Source organism: Erythranthe guttata, chromosome 8 (genome assembly GCF_056151865.1).
Source record: "Erythranthe guttata isolate IM_541 chromosome 8, IM_541, whole genome shotgun sequence".
NCBI classification, from domain to species: domain Eukaryota; kingdom Viridiplantae; phylum Streptophyta; class Magnoliopsida; order Lamiales; family Phrymaceae; genus Erythranthe; species Erythranthe guttata.
The window spans coordinates 22837319-22854196 of NC_142540.1; the positions used below are offsets into that span (position 1 = coordinate 22837319).

A 16878-nucleotide genomic window follows, 5' to 3' on the forward strand; every position below is an offset into this window, starting at 1 on the left:
AAAGGCAGAATCTGGCCAATTCTGTACTGAATTTCATCGGCAATTGAGAGATAGTTTTTCATATTTTTCTTTCTCTTCGTCAAAGTTCCGTTCGTTGTTCAAGTTTCGCCGTGGGTCGAATATTCGTGCAAATATTCGACAACCGATCGTTGTACCTTGGGAGACTACCGGGAAGAGACTGTGCACCGTTGACAGCCCGGAAATATTGTCTTAAGGGAATTGCTTTGGCAAGCCTCGATCGTTCTTTGTGGTTTTCACAATTCCTCTTTTCGATAAACAAGTAAGTAGTTTTCGTTTACGCAGATTGTTATATAATTATACCAACAAGATGTAATTCATATGAATATCGTTATCGATTATGCATGCGATGTAGACAAAGTAGCTTCATAGCATCCATATGCATTGTAGCCAAACAAGACAAAGAGGGATCCGAGTGCATTCTTTGTTTATGTGGAAGACTTTAGGAAGCAACAACACAAGGGAAAGCATCCCAGCAACAAAAAAACGAAAAAACAAATTAGATGAAAAAATGAAGATATTAAATGCATAGTAAAAAAGATAAATGCAATTCAAATTTTACTTAATACAAATTCGAATTTATGTGAGGAGGTGCATTTTTTAAATAAATTTAATAAAAGATGTGAAACAAAAGTTTAGTTAGACTTGCCGAGTCAATTGCATTTACTATTCTTGTAAAATTCGCAATTGCACGATTCCTCCCTGTTATAAAAAAATTAACAAATCCCCCCCCCCCCCCCCCCCTATGCTTAGAATGCACATTCGACCCATTTACTTTATTTCCATTGACCAGTTGTGAAAAGACCAAAATACCCTGAGTAAGTTTTTTATATTACACGTTGGAAATTTTTTCATTAAATCTAATAAAATCTTAATTTTTAGTTCTATTTTAAACAAATAAAACACACAAAATATATTATTAAAATAAATATATAAAAAGGAAAAAAAATCACCTTCCCAGCAAACACAGTCGTCTCTCCTCGACCTTCCTAGGCTAATCCTTGCAATTCTTCAGGTCCAGAAACTTTGGAGAGGAAGAAGAGAAGACGAGGAAAGAAATTACGGGATAGGTTTAGGATTTTAATTAAGTTCTGGAAAATTGCTATTTAACCCCTGCATTTGTTTTAAAAATTCAATTTAGTTCCTTACCTTTAAAAATTATATGTTTAAGGGCTGGATTTTTTTATTACAAATAACCACGGGGTAGTTTTTTCCTTTCATAAGAAAGAGGGAAGAAAAAATCGCAAACGCGGCGAGTGAGCCGCACGATCAATTCCAAGGGGGTTTTCTCCTTTGACTAATAAGCATAGGGAGGTATTTGCTAATTTTTTTATGACAGGGGGGAATCATGCAGGTTCTAATTTCACAAGGATAGTAAATGCAATGAACTCTAGAATTGCCATTTAGTTCTAATTAGTTTCGTCATCAGAGACCTATATCATAAGACCCCTAAATTTAGTATAATAAATAATGAATATATATAAGTAATATAGTGCGGGGCGGGTATGAGGTGTGTCTTGGGACGATTACATACAAACCCATCCCCTCCCCGTGTCCGATTAAAGTTTAGTATAAATTTTCATTCCCGCCCCATATTTTACGGGGCAGATAATACCCACTATTTTTGGGGCGGGACTCCATCGAATCTGGTCAAATTGCCATCCCTAGTAGTAATCCTCCCATATGATTATATTTTAGGTAGTGACTCACTAGTCACTACAATGAAAAAAAAATTTATGGCCAAATTTTATTATTTAGTTTCACTTGAGTCCCTCATGTCTATATTGTCTCATTTAGCTATATCATCCCTCAAGAATACATGTAGCTAATATATCATAATCATTTGATATGTTCCTGAATTCAAGTCATATCAACAAAATAATTGTAAATGATTATTTGTATATTAATATAATATAATATTTGATGTTATATTTTTATAAAGTATATTTTGTTTGGTTGTAAATATTATTTTTAAAATTTTAAATTATTGATTTATTTATTATAGTTTTCAATTAGTAAGGAATATTCTATCTAGTCATTAAGAGATTATGTTAAAGTTAACAAATGTATACACCAAGGGACAATAATAAGATGAACTGTAGGGTTGGGGATGATAATTAGACAATAAAGACATGAGGGACTAAACGAAAGTAACTAATAAGAGGAAAGACTATTAGTGAGAGTTTGCCAAATTTTATCCTCTAGATTATTATTAAGCTAATAAAGTTGTGGATAAATCACATCTAACTTAAGAAATTCTTATAAGAAAATATTACATTTTCATTGAGCCCACATATACATAACCAATGAACATTGTTTTAACACTCCACTTTTAACACTGCACTCCAACAACATTGTTTATACTTTACACAATTATCATATTTAATTATTTTTTATTAAATAGTTTCTACATGATATTTAATTAATATAGAATATTAATAAAAATGTGTATTATTCTAAACAATATATTTATATGTTGAATCTTTAATAATTTTTGTTTTACAAATTTATTTCACTTTTACTTTAGTTAATATACTAATAAGTAATAATACTACTTAATAAGTATAAAAAAATAATAACCAATTGATTTATTCCCGAACCTATCCTTTACCGAAGAACCCTCTCAAATATTAGACCGAAAAGTTAGGAAACTCCGAAACAAAGAAATTCGCCTAGTAAAAAATCCTTTGGAGAGACCATTCTTCGGATGAGGCAATGTGGGAACTTGAGGATGAGATTGTGAGTCTTTATCCAAAACTAATTGAAAAGGTACAAATTTTGGGGGGAGATTGTAACACCACGCATTTTCGGTAAAATATTATTATTTTATTTTACCACCTCAATGTGCAAATTTGTTAATTAGGATTTAGAATAATTCTTGCATGATTAGTAATTATGTGAAAATTATGTGATTATATGAAATATATGATTATGTGAATTATGTGTGATTATGTGAATTATGTGATTATATGAGATATATGATTATGTGAATTATGTGAGATTATGTGAATTATGTGCTTAGGAAATATTTTGAAATATTATGTCGAAATAAATTATTTTTCATGAACTAGGATTTTATTCTTGCATATTAATTTAAGTAAGCATTTTATCATATTTATGCATGCACAAAATTTTAGAAAATTTTCCCATGCATTTTAGGATTTTTAATTAGTGGAGAAAAATTAGTAAATCCTCCCATCATTTTGTTCAAATTTTCGGACATCAATACATACACACACATGATTTAAAAATTGCATGTCAATTAGGAAAATACATGCATTAGTGTGATTGTACTTAGGAAAATACATGCATTAGTATCATGTTTTTTCACTCCCACACTCAACTTTAAGCAAGACCAAAGGTCACTCTTCTTCTTCCTACCCCCTTCATTTTTCGGCATCCACAAAAACACTACCATAGCCACCACCTTCTCAAGCTTGAACCACCCAAGAACCACCACCACACCTCTTTCAAAAAATTGCAAAATCACCCCCACAAAAAGATGTATTTCTCTTTCTTCTCCATTGGCTTTGAACTCTCCAAAAACTCTATAAATGCCTCCAATGTCCAAGATCAAAATACACTCTCAAGCTCTAATCTCACTATCTATAAGTTTAAGGTCTCTTTCTATTTCAATAGGAGGAGAATTTTCGGCGAAGGCTGAGTAAGTCATTCTTCCTCTTCTTTTATTCTTCTTTTTTCGAAAGAGCTAAGCTCTTCTTCATCCAAGTTCTTCTTATTCTTCTTCTTCTTTTCTTATGTATAATCTTACTCTTGATCTCTTCTTGTATTACAGAGAAAAGAGCTAACAAATCCTTCCTCTAAAGAGTAGAGGTGAGAATTCTTGAATTCTTGCTCAAACATGCAACACCACTAGTATTTTCGGTTTTTATGTGATTTATTTGTTGATTCTTTCATATTATGTGATTATATGGCTTAGATGATGATTGCATGTTAGTATTTTGAAAAGATAACCTTGTTCTTGAAGTTTTATGTTTTTTCGAAAATTTGGGGAAAAATGTTTAAATTACGTATTTGGCTTAATAGTGCCTTGCATGTGTTTTTCTACTGATGGATTTTTGATTTGTGAAAAGAAATTGAATTTTTGGCTTAACTATGAGTTTTTTCGAAAATTTGGGGAAAACTGCTTAAATTGCTTATTTGGTTTAATTAGTAGCTTGCATGTGTTAATCTAGAGATTGATTGTCGATTTGTGAAAAGAAATTGAATTTTTTGCTTAACTATGGAACCTTCGAATTTTTTAGGTAAAGTTGCTTAAATTGCTTATTTGGTTTATTTGGTATCTTGCATGTGTTGATCTTGTGTTGATTGTTGATTTAAGGCCTTGCATGTTAAGATCTAGTGATTGATTGTTGATGTAAGGTCTTGCATTAAGATCTAGTGATTGATGGTTGATCTAAAGTCTTGCATGTTAAGATCAAGTGTTTTCTATGAAAAAATGATGAAAGAACTAAGAATTTGTGCTAACTTGATTTAAAATACTCTTGCATGTGTAGATCTAGTGAAATTACTTGAATAAAATGTAAAGATGAAAGTCTTGAACTTTATTCTTGTAAAATGATAGATTTAATGAACTTTTGATTATAGATTGTCTTTGCATGTTAAGATCTCGATTATTTCTTGTTTTTGGTTATGGATTATATTTTTGATGCTTAAATGACTATGTGAGATTTTAGTTGTGTGTCTTGCTATGTTCTCTTGCTTGTTATGTGTTGATCATTGGGTGTGAGGATGAGAGAAGGGTAAGTGGATGGGTGCATGTGTGGGTTCATAAGTATCATGATTTTGAAAAGGTTAAAAATATGCTGGAAAGTCTTTTGAGGTTAGGGTAAATAACCGAGGTACGACGAGTCGGTACCCTAGGGCCTAGGGGTGGTTTGATTCCTCGTAGATAGACGGATTCGTAAAATATGAGGTCATTTATCGGGAACTTAGATTGATTTTTCAAAGGGATTCCCGGTGATTTTTCATGTCATGCATATCGCATTATAGTGTTGAAGATATAGGTGGGAAAATCGCACTCTATGGTCTTGGGATCGTAGGGTTATAAAGATGGGAGATTCTCATTCTATAATCTTGAATACGTGTGATGGCATAGGGTTATAAAAGTGGGATATTCTCACTCTATGGTCTTGCGATCATAGGGTTATATAAAAGTGGGAATTTATCTCACTCTATGCGTGTGACAATTATGTGAATAAGAACTCCGACGAAAAAGGGAAGTATATGTTGCTTTAACTTATGTTGTATGTATATGTATATAATATATATAAGTATATATATGTATGCTCTATGTGTTATGTGTATTCGATAATACTTCAAGATTCTCACTGAGTCCTCAAAAGGCTCATATAGGTGTTGTATGTTTGTAGGTATACCCGATTTGGAACCCGAGGAGTGAAGTTGGGAATCGAGTTTGAGAATCGGGAGGAGATCGTATGGAGGGATTGTGGGTTGTGTTGGCTCTTGGTCCTTCAAACGACAGGTCACTACTTCTCGATCTAGTGCGGAGGCTGAATATCGAGCTGTCGCAAATGCCGTCGCCGAAACGACTTGGTTACGCAACCTACTTTTTGAGTTGCTCTGCCCACTTTCGAAAGCCACCATTGTCTACTATGACAACGTCAGTGCCGTCTACCTTTCCAGCAATCCTATTCAACACTCTCCTACGAAACATGTGGAGATTGATATTCACTTTGTCCGAGACAAAGTTCCTTTGGGACACGTTCGAGTCTTTCACGTCCCATCCGCCTACCAGTTTGTCGATATCTTCACGAAAGGACTCCCTACTCAAATGTTCCAATAGTTTGTCTCCAGTCTCTACGTCCTCTCGTTTCCTGTTTCGACTGCGGGGGTGTATTAGTGTATATAATATACGTATATATTATTATTATTTATTATAGTTACCTTGTGTAATAGGTTACCTTGTGTAATAGGTTAGGGTTTCCTACATGTACATATATATATATATATATATATATATATATATATATATATATGATTAATATACGTGAGAGACACAATTCTCTCTTTCTTCAATTCTATTTTTCCTATAGTACCAAATACCCCGTCTTGTTTGTATTCCATTTAAATATGGTGACATCACATGTTGATTTTTATGGGACATTTTTACCCATATTGTGTAAGGGTAAAGCTTACATGTGCGTTCTTTTCTATCTTTATTTTCGTCATTTTTTTCATTTGAAATTAGTTCATTTATGCTATTTTTTTTCTTCTTAACTTCAGTATAATGTCTAGCTCTAATTGTTATCATGAGCTTAATTTTACACAGCAATCCTAATGAAATCACATTAGCAACTAGATACCTAAATTTTTTAATTACAAGTATCTAATAATAGGAGATTAAATTAGGGTAAACATCTTCTTCAATGTGAGTCAAACCCCAATATATTCAAATTCCGTAAATAGGTCTCCATAATGGATTTTAATTGCAAGAAAATGATTTGTCATTATAACCCACCAAAAAATTATGCTCAACTCAATAAAATATTAAAGAGAGAACGTGAGATACTCCGTAGTTTTAAAAATATATATGAGGAGGTCCAATATTTGTTTTTGTCATAATAAAAAATCCAAATTGTAATCTTAATTTAGTACACCCCTTGAGTCCAAGTGATAATACTGTTTTATCCTTATTAGTCAGTTTTAGTGAACAAATCCAAGGAAAGTCACACTCCTTTAACGGTTTCTCTTCAATTGCGGAAAATCATTATCTCCCTATCCAGACCGTAGATGCAGAGACACCAATTCAAACATTTGACCTATCTTATGGCCTATCCCAATTGTTTTCCCCGTCTTTGGATCCTGCACAACACAACCAGATGAAGAAAAATGCAAGTCAAATCCAAGATCACACAATTGACCCACATAAATAAGGTTAAGGGTGAGGTTTGGAATGTAATAAGTATGGGGTAGAGTAGGAGATGGTGTACATACATGCCCACCATTATTGACTTGCATACAAGAACCATCAGCAGTGTGGATTATAGGTGCAGGTGTAGGAGTCGTAAGATAAGATAAGCAATTTGAATCAGAGGTCATATGATTGTAATAACCAGAATCAAATAGCCATTTAGACGTACCTGTAGTTGCAGAAAGGGCAGTAGAGTAATTACCAGACTTTAGTTGGGATAAAAGGTTCTGAAATTCAGAGAGTGATATGGAAGGTTCAGAGACATGAGAGAGACTTGATGACCCTTCAGTGACAACATCAACAGAAGACTTATTTGGTTGATAAGGCTGCCGAGAGTTTATCCGTTCTCTCCTACGACATTTTTCAATGGTATGACCAATTGCATGACAATAGTTGCATTTGACAGATGAATACATCGTCGGATCCGGAACTGGGTTGGGGCACTTGGATGCTATGTGACCAGTCTTATGACACGAATAGCCAGTGATGGGAGAACGAGGTGGTTGAACTGCTGCAGCAATGTCAGTTCCAAACACCGTAGGGATAGCGTACATAGTACTCAAACGGATCTCTTCAGAATTAAGTTGTTGGAGGGCAAGATCGAGAGTAGGCAGCGGAGTACGACTAAGAAGGGAAGCTCGAGTTGCTTCGTATGTAGGCTGAAGAGCTTGAAAAAACTGGATCAGACGAAATTGGTCACGCATGATAGTGTATTTTTCTTCATCATTAGTAGTCTCCCATTTTGGTTCACATTTTGCGAGTTGGTCCCAAATAATTTGCATTTGATTATGAAACTCCGTGATGGACTGACCAGGTGCTTGCTTGAGTTGATGCAGATCAGTGAATAGATGATACTGATGAGATAAGCTAGTAGTCACGTAACGAGTGGCAATCGTACCCCAAACGTCTTTAGCCGTCTCATAACGACCAAATTGTTGATGAATTGATGAAATAGACGTGTTACGAAACCAAGTGATGATTTGATGATTCTTACTATCCCAATCTTCTAAAGCACTTTGCCATTTTTCAATAGCATCAGTATCTTTTGAATCTGTTTTAGTGGGTGCTTTGATATCTCCGGTAACGATCCGCCATAATTTACGCCCTTTGAGAAAACCACGCATTCCTTGGATCCACATGGAGTAATTTTTTCCATCGAGAATTGTGGGAAATGGTTTAGTGACATCGGAAAGAGCCATTGAAAAGGAATTCTTTTTTTTTTCTTTTTTTTTTTTTGGGAAAGTAACTCTAGGACCACTCCGTTGATGTTCACGATAGGGCGACGGTGGTGACAGAATATCAACACAACGCTGGTTGTGGATGTCACGACAGATGAACCAAAATTTTAATTTGGTTTGAAGTTGGCTCTGATGCCATGTTACGAAATGAATTGAGATGAAAATAATGTGTATTCTTCTCAATAAAGGTGAGAGTATATATACACAAAATAACAAGTTATACAAGGAAACCTAATCAAATCAAATCCCTAAATTATGGATATAGAATATTAACAAATCTAATCAAATCCCATAATAATAGATATAATATATATGATATAATACATATTAACTAATAATAATAATATTTGTGCAACTAAGCACAAAAGTGTTATAGATACATAATGTGTAAGCAGATAAATAAATTAAATAGAGAACGTAAATAAAATCAATATGCTCACATTATAATCCAAAGTTTGACTTTGAAAACTTTAAATAATTATGGAATACATCTAAAGATGCCTAGCACAACATTAATATCAAACCGAGGGGACAATAATATTAATTGTAAGTGGCACTTTTGTTGTAGTAATCAAATATTGATAGTAAATCCTGTCAAATAATAAGTTCATCGAGGGATGCAACTATCAGTCACATGGAACCCAACAACCATCACATATTTATTACCACAGATGCATATGTGGTTCGGTGAAATATTAACATACCGAGGGGTATAGTTAAATATTCTCATGAATTCACATACACACAATCATCTTGACATTTTCAATAAGCTAACCTACGCAGAGAGGTCACGAGGGTGGCTTCAAGCTTCAATTAGTTCTTTTAAATGACAAACAAACTTAATAACAAGTCATTAGATGTACCCAATAAATTATTCAAAAATTTAAAGACATTGAACGCTAAGGCTTCTAAAGACATCACCTGAGCGCTAAGAGGCTGTATCCAACACTAAGGTTGTCTCACTGTATTGTTTTCGAATCAAAGCTCATTAATATGGTTATTCATAAAAAATGAGTATGAAATGAAAACATTGAATCCATATTTATTTTGAATTTGAGTTAAAGATGATGTGGCACTCACAATTCAATCTTATTTAGATTTAGTGGCCAAAATAATTTTTTTACCAATAAATATAACCTTATATGGACTGGAACTAAATTAATAAACTTAATTAAATTTAAATAAAAGTTTGAGTCAAATATCGAGAAAAAAAAAAAATCAATCCTTATTTGATTAATAATAACCACTATCTATATTTTGACTCAATAACAATGAAATGACAATGGATCAGAAGCTTATTAAAAATTAATTTGTATCCTTAATTTTGACCAATTACTCAAAAATTTAAGTCTAAACGGCATAAACTTTATTATCTGGAAATTCCCCAAATTAGTCTTAGAAAATCGAATTTGAAATTCAAAATGAATTTCACTTTATAGACCAAACAAAACCTTAAACGAATTTAAAATAATTCACATATTAGTTTGGTTCCCCAAAATAATTGAAATATTTTAAACGGCCCCAAAACCTTAAATTAACTTATTTTTCCTTTAAAATTGCATTTGTCCCAAAACCAAAAAATCTTTCAACTTAAAGGACTGAATTAAAATTTTGAAAGAAAAGTCTTTGAGTGAAAAAGGACCTGAGATTCAGAAATACTTAATTTTGGGGGTTAAATATATTTTCTGAATGTAAATCACAGTTTTGAGAGAAACTTTAAAGCTGGGGACTGAAATGCACTTTTCAGAAACTTTGGGCCCTAAATAAGATTGTATAGTTTCACAGAACCCAATACGATATTCAATATGATTATCATAATTTTGAAAATTGAATAGAACATCGAATTTTGCAGAATTTATTTTAATATCATACTGATCTTAAGAGAATTAAAAAATACATAAATTCTCGATGATCCAAAACATGGTGGCTCTGATACCACTTGTTATAAAATTTATCGTGCATACATACGAATTCCCAAGAACCAATATGCTTGAATTAACGAGAATTAAACCTAAACATAAACACGGAAGCGTACCTTATATCATGGAATCGAATCTTGGAATCTCCATTGGATTTGGGACAGGGCTTCCAAAGAATCTGCAGTTCCTTATTTTTCTCTCTAACGATGGATTTTAGAAGAGATGGATTGATTAGAAGAGATGGATTGATTACGTTTCTTTGGGTACCACGACCCTTTATATAACTGTAGAATCCAGTTATATTACAACTGTGATTCACCCCATCAAGAAATCACAATTAAGCCCTAATTGTCAATACACATTAGGCCCATAATTACAGTTTAATACCCATAAGTCCAACCAAATAATCTTTATTAAATCACAATTAATTTGGACTTTCTTTTAGATAGCCATACACATTTACGTCACATATGTGAGCCCACATAATTATTGAAATAATTCCAACAGGTAATCCTTGTTGTCAGTGAAAAGAGAGGCAAGAGAGTTCCAGAGGTCATGGGTCGTAGCCGTTTTCGAGAGGATCATGCTGGAGAGATCGTTAGAGATTGTACCAGATCCAGGATTAAAGGAGAAAGTCTCCACGGAGATAGTCGTCGGGGGAGATATAGAGCGGACAAGGACGACTATTGAGAATGTCTTCAAGAGAAAATCGCCCGACGACGATGTTGAAAAAGTGGTTCCACTTTTGATAGTTTGGGTTTTTAGTACCGAGGGTAACAGGAATAAGCGATTTAATGTTGGATATTGCGTGGGAGAGGTGGAAAGGATTGGTGTTACCCCCTTAGACGGTGATATCGACTATAACTCGAGTGTGGCCGAGTTATAGTTGAAATGGTGCCAAGAAGTGTTGGCACAAGGCAAGCTACACATGGGCCGAACGGTGGCCGAGAGTTGGGCAAGTATTGAGGTGCTTGGCCGAGAATTACAAGGCAAGGGTTTCGAGTGATTGGCAAGCATTGAGGTGCTTGGCCGAGAAAGGCATGGAAATTGTGGGCAAGGCGCAAGCGGGCTGAATTGCACGCGTGCGGGCGGATTCGATCCTTGGGCGCGCGCCCGCGCCGATAGGGCAAGTCGGGCAGCTAATTGACTCGGGAAGTTAAGGAAGGCAGTTGCGGAGCGGTTGGCATCAGCAATGGCTTAGAAAACCGTCCCTTTATGTTGTATTAGTGAGCCAAGTGGCTGGCCTGCGTGCCGCCATGTGTCCCTTGGCAGTTTAGTGTGTAAACTGCATTTTAACTTGTATTTATAGGCCCTAGAGTGCACAAATCCGACCCATTCAGATAGAGGGACTCAGATTGCAATCGATAGCATATGTTGTGAGGATTTTTTGTGTGCACCAAGGGCTTTCCTTGTATTGTTCGTGAGTGAATCAATAAAGGTTGAGCGTTGCTCGTAAATTGCTTGTGTTGTTTGATTTCCGCTGCATACTTGTGATTGTTGCTGTTCATTTGATACAATGATGGTGCCATACGTTTGTGTGAAGAATTGTTGAGTGGGCTGACTGATTTAGTGCGTAAATCAGGCCGTACGGTGGGAAAATTTCGATTATAAATTAACCCCTGTAACAATTGGGAAGACTGTAATTACCCAAACAAAAAGTTATAACTCAGGGATGGCCGTAATTTACTATTATTATTATTATTATTATTATTATTATTATTATTATTATTATTATTATTATTATTATTATTATTATTATTATTATTATTATTTATTTATTTATTTATTTATTTTAACAATTATCACCAAAGTAATGACCGACAAGGTTCAACTCTCCTACAGGATACACAGTGGGACCACTTTTATAGCAAGCAGCATCACCACCGCACATAATGTTCTGAGATAAATATCTCTCTCTCTCTCTACCTTGAGTCGTCTCGTCGTACTTTGGCAGAAACGCGTATGACTACTGAGTCAACATATTGGACAAATTTAAATTTATCATAATTTAAACAATCAACGATCTCTGGCTCTCTCTATTCCATATGATTAATACATGCATATATATAAGATCGGTCAATAAACTATGAAAAATTGGTCATATAATATATATGCTGATACAATATCTCTGAGAAAAAAAAAATGAAAGCATTAATAGTTAGTTACTTGTTGTTGGTAATTGGTTTATTGTTGCTAATAATGCATATTGATCCAACTGTGTCAACGGCAAATAACAAAATTCCAAGATTCAACAGAATGCTAAAAGGTAAGAAGCCATCTCCGCCGCCACCAAGATCCGCTACAACGAAATCTCCAACGCTCCCTCGCATTCCCTCGGCACCACCACCATGTCCGCCGCCGCCTAATTAAAAGCATTTCCCACCATTGCTCTTCATGAATCCACCACCACCGCCGTCGTATTTATAATTATATATATCAGTCAAAATAACGATGGTAAACGCTTTGGTGGAAATAAATCATCAAAAAACATGTCATCATTTTCCAAAATTAAAGGTAATTAAATATATTTAATTATTGTATTAATATATTTTTATCCTACCATTTATAAAATGCTCTAAATATATCAACTTTCTTGGAAACTCTAAATAAGTATATTTTTTAATTTAATTTTATAATTAATTTAATTTGAATTTAGTTAAATTCAATTTAAAATATTCCCTTATTATAATTGCATGATTGGTGGTGTTACGGAAATTTTGTATTTTAATTCATAAACTTGGATTTATATTAAAAATATTGCAGAATAAATTATTTGATATTATACATTTTACATGAACATGATCATATAATATGTTCTTTTTTACTAATTTAATATTATATCTAAAAAAATACATGTTCGAATTTACTATATTGCGAAAATTGACACTATTTTTTTTCTGTCATGTCTAAAGTAAGGTACTTCCAATTATTTACCATATTCAAAATTATACTACATGAATTTCATGTTATTATTCAAACAGTTATTTTTTCTTCACTGAATCCAGTGACAATAAATTTTACGATTGATTTAACTTTTTAAAATTATATACTAATTAAAATACAAATTTTATCATGATTATACTAATAAATTGAATAACATAAGTTAAGTTTAATCAATTGATAAAAAAACGAATTGATTTTATATATTTCAAAATATAACAATGTTATTCTAAATCTTTGGTATTAAATTAGTTTATTCACTTTATTTAATACCGAACATTAAGAATGTCAATTGTTTTGTTTAAAATGTATATTGATCCTATATACTATATATTGTATTCCACTAATAAATATTTCATTATAACTCCGATTAATCTTTACTTGGTACAAGTAAATATCTAGACCAATTCCAACCCAAAAGTATCAAAATGAGTTTGCAAATATTTATGTGCTATTTAATATTTTATTTTGATATTTATCTAAATGTACGTATTTGCTCCAATCATAGGTATTAAATAGTTTTTAATTAAATATAATTAAATTTATTTATATTTCTAATTGCCACATGTTATTTTTCAAAATGGACACTAAGGAGGTTAAATTCATAACTCATGTTTGATATTTTATTCTGCATGATTGCAAAATGTATTTTTATATTGATGAAATATCAAAATACAAATACAACCCTGATTTCATAACACTATTGGAATTAAAAATAACTATTTTTGAGTATGAAAATGGTGGTTAAAGGTTTTGATAGCTCATTTAATAACGTCACTCGGGGTGCTCTTGCCGTAAATAGTTTATATTAACAAATACAATATTAATCGGCAAATCACTAGTTTCTATGATCCATTTTTAGTTACAAATTAAACTCAATAAGATATTTATATATTACATAAATGACTACAATTATATGAGAAGTAATTGCATAATTATGTGTGTGTCTTTTCAAATTGAAAAAGATTGATGCAATATCGTGGCTATGGATGGAAAAAAAGTTATCAAATATCAAGTATCATAGTATACCAAACAAATATTTTCTATTAAATACCAACTTAGTGGTTATCATTTGATTTGGCACGATATTGGTACTATATCGAACTTATATGAGATTTACTATGGGTAAAGAAAGATATAGAAAACCTATCATTGGAAAAAATATAGGTTTAGCTACAAATATTCTGACTAATTTGTAAATTAAAACTGCTCTTACATCCTCACCAAGTGAAAGACCGAATTTTAAAACCATATGAAATTAAAAATATTAATGTAGGGTATAATAGCGTAAATGATTATTAAATATTTTAACACTGTATATATCTTACTATATTTTGGTATTGGAATACATGAGTTCTTTTTGTCTAACTTGCAAGGTATGTATCTAAATTAATGAAATATTCTTAAGTTTCCTATTTCCCCATCATATATAATAAGTTATATTTATTTTCTTAATTTCCATTTTTTAAAAATTCGTAAAATGAAATTATTTATTGTATGATGTTTATAAGAATCTAATATCGATTTTATATCTCTATCCTTTTTTTTTAAATCACAATATATTTTACACAAAAATCCAATTAATTTTTTATTTTTTCATTTTTCATTTATATAAGCATTTTATAGTGACTTATGTTTACTTGAAATTTGATATATTTTCAATAAGATCAGCCTTTATGTTAGTTCTAACATATGGTCTTACGTGTTAATAAGTTTAAGTTGTATATTAACAAGGATAGCTTATGAAAACCCCCTGAACTTACGCTAAATTAAGAAAAACACCCCCACAAATTCGTAATTAACAAAATTCCGCTAATGTTTGTTTCCATCTTACATCGACCCCCTTATGGTATGTTTTTTCAAGGAATTTTTTTATTACGTGGAATATTCCCCGAAAAATGTTGATTATACTCTGCACACGCGGCATTTATTCATGGTACTTTTTAAAGACAAAAATTACCCTCATGAGGACTTTACACGAAATCTTTATTCTTCTTAAATAATACTTTCACAAATTTTTATTACTACCATGACCAGCCCTGAGGGTAATTTTTGCGTTTAAAAAATACGATAAAAGAAATGTCACGTCTGCTTGGGTATAATCCATATTTTTAGAGATATTACATGTAATAAAAAAGATTTCTTGAAAAATAACACCATAAGGGGGTCGTGTAAGACATAAACAAACATCAGGGGAATTTTGGTAATCACCGATATGTGGGGATGTTTTCATAATTTATCTTATTAACAACGATTATTGTTCTTTTACGTCGCAACGTTTGCTTATAGCCTTATAATATTTTAAATAATTTTAATGTCAGTTTGATAATATAATTAAATAATAATTTCTAATATATTTGATATGTGTTTTTTGATGCTTCAACAACCGCACATAAGAAATTTGATATAAAGGTTCGAGATTTGAATAGAATTATTTTTTTATACAAAATAATAGATCATTGCAAAAAATAAAAAAAGTTGATGCAAAATCAGGATTTGTGATTAATATTAGCATTAGAATCAGAATTATAATTAATATTCTTTGAATTAGTATTAGTATTAATATATACTAGAAATAGGATTCGAATTGTAATTAGGATTAATATAATAATATAATTAATATTAAGAGTATGATTAAAATTAATATTATAATTATAATTAAGATTGTGATTATGCTTAGTACGATAATTAGTGACATATATTAGTATTATGATTATAATTAGCATTAGGATTGAGATTAGAATTATAATTAAGATTATAATTAGAATTAACATTAGCATTAGCATTATTAGTATTAATATTATTAGGCTTATATTAATGTAAGGAATAGCATTATGATTAGAATTAGGATTAGATTTATGATTAGTGTTATGAATATGATTAGGAATATGATAAGGATTTGGATAATATTAGAATTATAATTATAATTAGCATTAGCATAATAATTAGTATATCTAGATTAGCATTAGTATTAAAATTAGTATTAGCATTAACATTAACAATATTAACATATTAGTATTAGTAATAGTATTAATAATAGTATTAGTATTAATATCATTATTAGTAATAGTATTAGTAATAGTATTAGTATTAGTGTTAGTATTAGTATTAGTATTAGTACTAATATTAGTATTAGTACTAATGTTAGTAGTAGTGTTAGTATTAGTATTAGTATTAGTATTAGTATTAGTGTTTGTTTTAGTATTAGTATTAGGTGTGATACCGATATTGATACATATACTGATACTTGTATTGGTACTGATACCGATACTAATACTGATACGGATACTTATACTGATATTAGTATTAATACTAATACTATTACTAATAGTAATACTGATACTAATACTATTATTAATACTAATATTAATGCTAAAACTAATTTTAATGTTAATGTAATAATGCTAATGATATATATACTGATATTGATACTGATACTGATACCGATACAAATACTGATATTAATACTGATATTGATACTGATATTGGTAGGGATACTTATACTGGTACAGATACTGATAATGATACTGATATTGATACTGATACTGATACTGATACTGATACCTATATTGATACCGATACTAATATTGATACATGTACTTATACTGATATTAATACTAATATTTGTACTAAAACTAAAACTAAAACTAATATTAATACTAATACTAATACTAATACTAATACTAATACTAATACTAATACTAATACTAATACTAATACTAATACTAATACTAATACTAATACTAATACTAATACTAATACTAATGCTAATGCTAATACTAATACTACTAATACTAATACTTATACT

General features: G+C 31.4%; 1 protein-coding gene across 1 annotated transcript; it reads right to left on the reverse strand.

Annotated features, from left to right (window-relative positions):
* Positions 1-6777: 6777 nt before the first annotated feature.
* On the reverse strand, positions 6778-8172 carry LOC148768854 (uncharacterized). Its single transcript, XM_088821363.1, has one exon. It carries the CDS (start codon positions 8170-8172, stop codon positions 6778-6780), a length of 1395 nt encoding a protein of 464 aa, XP_088677489.1.
* Between the last annotated feature and the right edge of the window lie 8706 nt (positions 8173-16878).

Coding starts and splice junctions, on each gene's coding strand:
- LOC148768854 (XM_088821363.1), bottom strand. CDS start 8,172: ATGGCTCTTTCCGATGTCACTAAACCATTTCCCACAATTCTCGATGGA.